This window comes from Charadrius vociferus, unplaced genomic scaffold (genome assembly GCF_000708025.1).
Source record: "Charadrius vociferus isolate BGI_N301 unplaced genomic scaffold, ASM70802v2 scaffold355, whole genome shotgun sequence".
Lineage (NCBI taxonomy): Eukaryota > Metazoa > Chordata > Aves > Charadriiformes > Charadriidae > Charadrius > Charadrius vociferus.
The window spans coordinates 563,876-572,756 of NW_009648451.1; the positions used below are offsets into that span (position 1 = coordinate 563,876).

Sequence of the window (8,881 nt, forward strand, 5' to 3'; positions counted from 1 at the left end):
GTCTGCAAGCACCCTGACCGCGAGGAGGATTAATATCACATTTCCATCTGCTCCGCAACATGAGCTGCCCATAAGCAACAACCTGAAGATGCCTCTGAGCTCCTAAATCCCACCTTGCCCCTAAAAAAAAGTGCAAGTTATGGGAAGAACAAGAGGAGGCATGACAATCCAGTTCCCTCAAAGCACAAGTCACATCCACAGCAACATTTTAAACCTGCTCTGTTTCCTGCATGGCTAAAAGCAGGGAACATTAACAGGTCACAGAGAGACATCTAAGTGGTGACAATGCCAATATAAAACCATTCACCGGGTGTGCATCAATGTAAAAAACTTTTAAAAGGTATTAAAACAGACTGTTTATTACAGCATATGATGTGTTATATTAATTTACACAATGATATATATATAAAAACAGCCATTGATGATGTACAGTAAATTGGACATCAATAGGAATATTAAAACTACTGATACTCATGCACGTGACATGCATATGTTTTTTTTTTTTCTTTTTCAAAAGCAGTTTTACACAATATACTGAAGTTACTAAGCCTTGGTCAGCTGCTCCAACAGTTTACTCTGAACACCACTGCCATCCGCAGTGGGACTCCCAGGAGATCAGAGCAGAATGCACTCCAGAGAAGGCCACTTAACCTTGGAGAGATTGAACAGGAGCCCTTTCCTGGTGGGGGAAAGCTGGGGGAGGACAGGGGTGAGTTTCAAGAAGAGAATCAACAAGAAAAGAAAAAAAAATATAAAAGAAACAAAACAGGCCAGACTACCAGGAGGAAGAAGTTCAAGATGTGGCAACAGGAGCAGCAAGAAAGGACAAGCAAAAACATGAAGACCACCCACATTCCCTCCCCCTTATCCCTTAAAACCTTATGATTTTAAGCTGTCGATATCCTCTATAAGACCCAGAACTGGAAAAACTAGGCAAGGAAGATCCATTTCCAAAAACATTAGCCTTTTTTCAGAGCCTTCTGATACCATGCACTGGAGGCTGTTCACCACTGAAATGGCAGTGTTATGTTGTTTTCTTTTTTAAAGAGTATAATGGTCTTTTATTTCCACATAAAAGGCACTAGTATCCACCCAAGTTCTGAAGACAAGTGACATAATTTACCTTAAGTTTTAAATATTTGTATTAAAAAAAAAAAAAATCTGTGGAAATATGTACACAAAAGCACCTTGCTTCCAAAAGCAGAAGCAGATACATTCCACCAAGTCACCTCACTAGACGGTTGTCATGAGCTTCAGAGAGCCCGACCGAAAGCGGAGGATTTTCTTCTTGAGGTTATGGGAGGCTTTGATTTTGACAAAGGCCTTCGCCGCATTTTCATGCAGCTCCGGCGCCGTGACCGTTTGGATGGGGAGTGTCTGGACAAACTGAGACCAAATAAGGCCCCCGCTCTCATCAGAGTCACTGGTGGTCGTGCTCTCCCCTACAAACTCCACCTCGCTCAGGCTCGACTCGCTGTCTCCAAAGCAGTTCGTTGTGTAGTTGCTCTGCTCGTCCTCGCTCGTGTCCACCACGGTGGAGTGGAACAAGGACTCGCACTCCGCTGAGTACTCTGAATCACTGGCCACATAGGCATACGGGCTGACATAGGGCAGGGGGACTTGCGAGTAGACCCCCACACCTTCCCGCCGGTTCCTCCTCGCCCTCCGTAGGGCCTCCTCATAGGAAACCTCTGCGGACGACTTCCACCGGCGGTAGTCGGCACGCTTGTGTTTAGGCTTGGCCACCACAACCTCTCGGCCGTGCCCGTGGGACCGGATGGCGGATTTGTGCAGGCCAGCCTGCCGACTCTGGGGGCCTGACTCCGGCTGCAAGCCGCTGCCCCTCTTCCCCCGCGAGGAGGGTTTCTTCAGTTTCTTATTTGTATCCAACTCATCAGGAAAGCGGCACTTCTTGCTGGCCGGCTTGGCTTTCTCCCGCAAGGTCTGCGAACCGTTTTCCACCCCGTTGGCAAGGTGGGGCCTGTGCTTCAGTGCGGAGCTTTTCAAAATCTTGACGTTTCGGGTGCCTTTGTGAAGCTTCACGCTTTGCTGCTGGGCCGGTATATACTGGGCGTTCACCAGCAACCCATCATCCAGGCTCTGGGAGGAAGAGCCCTCGCTTTTGAAATCCAGCGCGGGCCTCTCCTCGACGGCAGGTGACGAGGAGCGAGCCGCCTGCAAGCTGCTCTTCAGCAGGCCCTTTTTGGGAGGCTGGCTGACCCTGTTCTCTGGCTGCAACACCACGGGCTTCCCTGGGCTCTCTTTGGGAGACATGGCAAAGACCTGGCCATTCTCCTTGGGGATGTCCCCTGCTGTGGCCACTGTGCTGTGGTTCAGCTCTGGAGGTGCTGGTTTGATGCCCCGTGGCAGGTGCTTGCTCTGAAGTTCGCCTGCTGTGCTGGGCGGGAAAGCCATCGGCAAAGGTGCCTTCCTACTCTCCAGCTGCTCACCAGCCGGCTCCCTCAGCCTCTGCTTCAATGGGGAAGGTGCCGCATGGTCCAGAGCGGTGGTTCCACCAGAAGGTAAGCACGCTTGCTTGGAGCTCTTCAGGTTCACGACATTACCGTGAGCCACCACTCCTGCAGGCTGCCTGACACACATGCTTCCATGCCTCAAGATCCCCTTGGTGGGATCGGCGTTGAGACTCGTCCTAGGTTTGTTAGTCCTTACCGCGTGCGTCTTTTTCTGAACCAGGCTTAAGATGTAACCATCTATCCTCTTGCTGGTGGAAGGGCATGGCGCCGGCCAGGAGACTTGTGGGAGAAAGGTGTTGGTGGATTTTCCCGAGTCTGTTTCAGATCCAGCACAAACGTCACTAATATCGCAACCAAGCCGCTCCTCTTCTCGCTGAGGGTTTTCAGTCACGGGGAGAAGAAACATGGGACTCTGCACAGCTACCGCATGGAGTGGGCTGGGGTACCGGTAGACGTCATTCCCGTTTTTAGACACCAGATCGCACTGATACTTTGGGTGCACATCTGCAACGACATCGAGGGAATTTGAGTGCGGTGTGGACAAAGAGCGACAGACAGAGCCTGCGGTCTGGTCCTCATGCTGGCCTTCCTTATTATAGTCCATCCAGCCTATGAGATCTGAAAGGCATTTTAGAAGAGTTTAGAGAGCCTGCCAGGGACAGTTCTGCTATGTTTTTCACGTGCCACCAAGGACTCTGGTCCCATCTACACATACGATGCAATGCTTACACAGCAGCAGCACTGTTCAAACAGCAGAAACCTTGCAACCAGGGATGCCATTTAAGCGATACAAAAGCAGCGCTATTCTTCCGTGGGTCTCTTTGTAACTGCATCTACGTAGGATTTGCCCCAATGTGACTACATGGTCAAAGACCATAAACATCACAACCCTAATGAGAATATTTACTTTGGTTTCAAACCTGTGCCTAGGTTGCTAAGAGCTTCCTATTTTACTTCCAAGCCATCCAGAAGACTGTAAGGGTCTCTTCTGTTTATATGCTACACAGGCACTTCTAAAACTCACTGTGGGTCTCAGCACAATTTTACTTCACTGAATCCAATGGGAAACATAAAAAATATAGACAAGAGTCCAATGAATTCTTCTAGCTTATTAATAAATTTCACTTACAGATTTTTTCAAGCATATCTTGTGTGAAAAAAAAAATTCCATATTTAATTTTGTCCCTGTTGTTCTTATTATCGGTACTACTATTATTATCATCATAATTATGTTATAATAACAATGCTAATAATAATAACAGATGCTCCTTTTGAGCAATAAAGGGTTAAAGAATGGGAAACAGGCTCATCTTTCCACACAAGTACAAGGAGTGCAGGTCAATCCAGCTGACATCCTAGCCTTGGCTCTGCAAAGAGAGTTCTGCAAGAGAAATCCAGTGCGTTTCAGGATGCATGAGTCAGATTTAATGGCTAAGGCACTTACTTGGGAGGTAAGCGACCTTAGGAGCAGGGCTTCAATCCAAGCAACTAAGACTATTATTTTCTTAAGCTTACAATGCCCCTGTCTTCTTGGGTAGGGGTACAATCTAGATGACCCTTCTAGATCACTGTCAGTCCTGTTTTCTACCCTTGGGCTAGAAACTTTAGCCAGGGTACTCAAATTTGAATGCTCAATGCTCATTACTTATCTAAGGCGTATTTCAAAAGAGGTCTTACAGACGATGAAATTAGCTGATAGCAATGATGTTCCTGTGTGACCAGGAGAGGAAGAACAGGGAAATAAGGAGCATGAACTTCCTCCAGATGACCTCACAGTTCTCCTACATTTCCTAAATTCTATGTCAGAGTCAGGAAATGTTGACCAAAACACTTCTTTAAAGATGAAATTTCACAAACTGGCATGTTTCAACAGTGAGACAGTATGAATAATGAGAGTTTTAGGTTTTTGTGATGTTTAAAGAAAAAAACAGCAATGCAGTCTGCCGAAAATCCTTGTGTATGTTTTTCTTTTTAGGTATGGCTGATTAAGATCACATATACCTTACATCAGAGAGCATTAAATTACTTCAAGGTGCTCAAAAGATAACTTAGAGGATTTCTCAGCATCTCAGAATGAATGTATCCCAGGCTGTATTTTCCCACTTTACAGCTAGAAGAACTGGAATTATTTTGTCTTCGAGTCACAAAAAAACCCCACACTGTAAGTTAACCATAAAGAGCAGAATAGAAGTTGGAAATACTATGGTTAGGAGCCTCCTCCACAAACCAGAATGGACTAAGGCTTTTGAATGAGTATGGCTGCAACCAATAATACTTGATCACAGAAGTCCTACTGAAGTGTCCTTTCTGGACAACAGACAGCGGCCACCCTCCTATTTAACCATCCCACACATTAAGGCTTGCACCTTCAGCCTAGTGTCAAAAGAAATTCAACAGCTCTCTGCCAAAAAGACAAAAGAGTTTTACCCCTGTTTATGATGTCTATTTGTCTATGCTATATAAATACAGAGGACACCTCAACATGGCACCTAGATGTTGAGGACGATCAGAACTGACAAAATGACTGCTACAAACAGACTGCCGTACACCGTGAACTCCTAACACCTGTAGCTAGCTCCTTGCTCTGTCACTTTAATGAGGACATGGCTGTTGAGGCATCTTTCATTATTGCTATTTAGTAAAAATGCTTTTCTAAAGGAAACCATGAGAAATTAGCCGACTAACGTGTTTGTGTGTATAGGTACCACTGCCCTCTACTGGGTACAGCAGCTCTCCTATTTTCGCATGTTATTTTCATGTGTTTGGAGTGACACATTCAGAGGAAAGGCTGCAGTAGTGGAGGGCAAACGGTCCTGCCTCGTGACCCATGTACGTGATAGGCACTGGAATCTTTTCAGAGCACAATGCATCAAATGAAAGGAAGAAGGGTTCATCCAACCCCGATACTCCTGAGGCAGTATTTCCAAAGCCAAAGGCCACCTCCTGGAGTATGATGTATTCGACCTGCTTTTACTATACCTGCAGATTTAGGGCGTCCATCTGAGATATTCAGTGTTGCCTCCAAAGGGCTGCAAAAGCAAGTGCTAGAATGGCAACTGGATAAACACTCACTGAAGACAGAGTTAGATGAATTGGAGAGCGATCCAGAAGCTCCATCACTCAGCTCATAAAACCCTACAAAAATAAGAGTTTGGATTTATATTAGTTATGTCTACACAAAGTTACCATTTGTGTCCCTAGAAAGGCAGTCAAGCTCATGTTTATGTTGGCTTACTCTCTTGAAATTAGTTATGGGATTTCATTCAGTCACCAAAAAACAGTGCACAATTTAATAATATCCTCATTGCTATGAAGGATTCAGTTTAAAAGTAAAGCACTTAAAAGTAAAAAAGCAGAACTTTATTTAGCATATGAAATTTTGAACTTTTTTTTTAACCTTTACAGGGGTTGGGGTTTTAACCTTTACAGGGCTTTTCAAATTTCAGCAAGAAGGATCCAGGCTGTGTTTGACACTCCTTTCATTTAATAGTGTATGATACTTCCAAGACAAGCTCTCCAGCTATTACTGGACTACAAAAATTTTACCAAGTGCTGGGCCCAATGCTATACATTATTTTCATCAAAGTTCTGGAGATAGATAGCGGATGACATGAAAGAAGGAAAATGGTAAATAATGTGCAGACACAGAAAAATTTATTTCTTAGTAAACTGGGACTGCTCAAGAAAAATATGACATACCATAATCAAGATTTAATTTTAGGAAAAAAGAATGCAGGGCATGTCTCCAGAAGAGGGATGCACCCTGGAAAACAATAATCCTGAAAAGGACTTAGTCAGCATGGAAAAGCAGCTCAATCAAGCTTAATGATATGGCAAAAAAAAAAAAAAAGCTAATGAGATTGTTGGATGTACAAAGAGACTAATGAACAGCAGTAGGGAAATGACTTCAGCAGTCTATACAGCACTGGTAAGAAAGACATTGGAACGGTATGCCTAGTCCTCGACTCCAGCACGCTTAAAACAAAGCTGAAAAATTGGAAAGGGGCCATAAAGCTATTTAAGAGCTTGGAAAAATGCCTTAAAACAAATGACTTAATGAACTTGACCTGTTTAGCTCATCAAAAAAAGTCAGGAATTACACTGCATAGCACCTCCAAGAGGAGAAAAAGCTGCGTACCAGAAGAGACTTTAGTCTACGAGAGAAAAGCAGATAAAAAGCAGGGACGGAAGAAGTCAAATTCAGATTAGAAATTAGCAATGATTTTAACAATTGCAAGTTGGTGGACTGTCTACTTTTTAGTGTCTTCAGAACAACTCTGGACGCCTCCAGGAAAGGTTCCCCACAGTTGAATACCACTTACTGGCTTCAACACAGTTAGAATGGGAAGCAATTCAACATGTAAGGGATTGAATTGTTTGAGTCAATGTTCCCTTCTGGCTGTAAGATCAATTTTGACATCCTCCTCCTGCTGGTGGTGCTTCTTTTCACCATTTTTCCTGCAGCCTCCTAATATGCAGGATAATTAGAACTTTTTGAACTAATTTCTGGGTGGCCTTGAAAAAAAAAATGCCCCAAACACTAAAAATCTAATTAAGCTTGAAATGCTCCTCTGAATATGTTGTCTACAAACAGCAACCTTTCCAGTGGAAAGTGGACTTTGCTAGTAGGCATTAATTATCGGAGTGTGAACATGCTATAGACATTTACTGTTGTAGCACTGAAAACTATAGCCAGTTTAATTCCAGATACCAAGGGAGGCTCCATTCTGCAGAATATTGGCCTTACCTGAACTTGGACGACTGTCTGTCTCAAGGTGTTCATCTGTCGTTTTTTCCACGTCCAGGCGGAGATCACTTATTTGCTTATCTAGCTCTTGTAACTGATTTAGTAGGCCGGCATCCCTCCTCCTCAAGCAGTTCTGGAAAACAAGACGACAAAAAACATCAGCTCCTTCAGTGGGGCAGACCTGAAGGGGCTCCGAAACAATCAGCCTTCTCCATCTGAGAATCGTGGAAATACCTCATCAATATTCTTTTATTAAAAAAAAAAAAACCAAACAAACCAAACAAACCAAAACCAAACCCAAAACAGAACAAAGCCCTGAAATTCTAGATGCTCTGGATAAATACTTAACTGAAGAATTATGCAGGCACTTCATTCCGGCCACTTCCAGCCAGTTCTACGAAAGGAGCACGCTCCACAATTTAGGAAGACCAACACACTATGTTGGCAAAGCACTCCCTTTGCAGGACCACAGCTGTGACAACAAAGCTGTACTGTATGATATGGTCAAACCAGACCTGTGCACATGAGACGGGCTACTTCAGCGAAAGGACAGCCTTGCCAGTGTAATAGGGGACGTTCACCACCACAGTGATGTTAGTCAAAGACCACATCTGTTCACACAATGGGACGAAACAGCTCTGCCAACAAGTGCCTGTAGTGTGGGAACCGCCTTGTTCTGCTGCGCATTATGAGCTTATAGTCTACCATATAGACAGCAAGATTCCCAGGGCTGGGATCACGGCCCTTTTATTAGTTTTGCAGTGCAGCAGGAAGGAAGAGTAATTCTTTCTCTTCTCCCATTATAATTGTATGAAATTGCTGTGAGATGAATTTTAAGGCTATTTATGAAGGTAATTTGATGGCATAAAATAAGCAATAAGAAATGATTTTGTAAGGCACTCATTAACCCACGGTCAATGCAATCAGTTTCCCTGTGTGTATTATAATGTTGCTTATCCATCATCTGTTCAGTTTCATACCCTCTAATTGTTCTGGCTTTGGGGAAAGTGGGGGAGGCAGGAGGAAGGTTTATCTCTCTCTCTCTTTTTTTTTTTTTTTTAAGTGCATTATTTGATCAGTGCCCAGCAGTGCTCCGATACGCTCATCGCAAAGAGTTTTGATGCTCATAACTGGACTAGTTCTAAACCCATTAAATCAAGGACAACCTTTCCCCTGGGGTGGGCCACTCCTCCGGCAAAGGGAAAGCAAATGCTAATAGTATTAGCGAGGCTGTTTGAAGATGTGCTGGCATTTAACACCATCCTTGGAGAACCAAAGGGGCGATCCCAAGCCTTCTCCCACATTTCTGACGGGAGCCAGGAGCTGGCTGGGAGCCAGGCTGGCAGAGGTGATGGGTTCAGGCGGTAACTCACTGCGACACCTACTGCCACCAGTGTCCCCCCTCCCCCAGCGAGCACTGCATCTGGTTCCAATCTGCAATGTCAAGTGCACAATTTAAAGTGCTACCACAAATCCCCGGGTTTGGGGTGGGTTGTTTTTTTTTTTTGAGTAATGATTCCCCAGTCCTTCACTACGTCTCTTCGGCAGCCAGCCCCCTTCTCAGCAGTAAAATCATTTATTTATAGCTTTTAAGGAAGGAAATAATAATCGAAATCAACTGCACCAAAAGGCTAACAAGAAAAAAAAAAGGGGGGGGGGG

General features: G+C 44.4%; 1 protein-coding gene across 1 annotated transcript in view; it reads right to left on the reverse strand.

The window, feature by feature from the left end:
* Positions 1 to 371: 371 nt before the first annotated feature.
* The window catches only part of DACT1 (dishevelled-binding antagonist of beta-catenin 1), a 41,412-nt gene continuing 32,902 nt past the window's right edge, over positions 372 to 8,881 (reverse strand). Inside the window, exons 4-6 of the mRNA XM_009885603.1 lie at positions 7,222 to 7,354; positions 5,454 to 5,609; positions 372 to 3,092 (exon numbers count right to left, since the gene is read on the reverse strand). Coding sequence (XP_009883905.1) covers positions 1,234 to 3,092; positions 5,454 to 5,609; positions 7,222 to 7,354 — 2,148 coding nt within the window. The 3' untranslated portion in view covers positions 372 to 1,233. The remainder of the gene's footprint in view (positions 3,093 to 5,453; positions 5,610 to 7,221; positions 7,355 to 8,881) is intronic.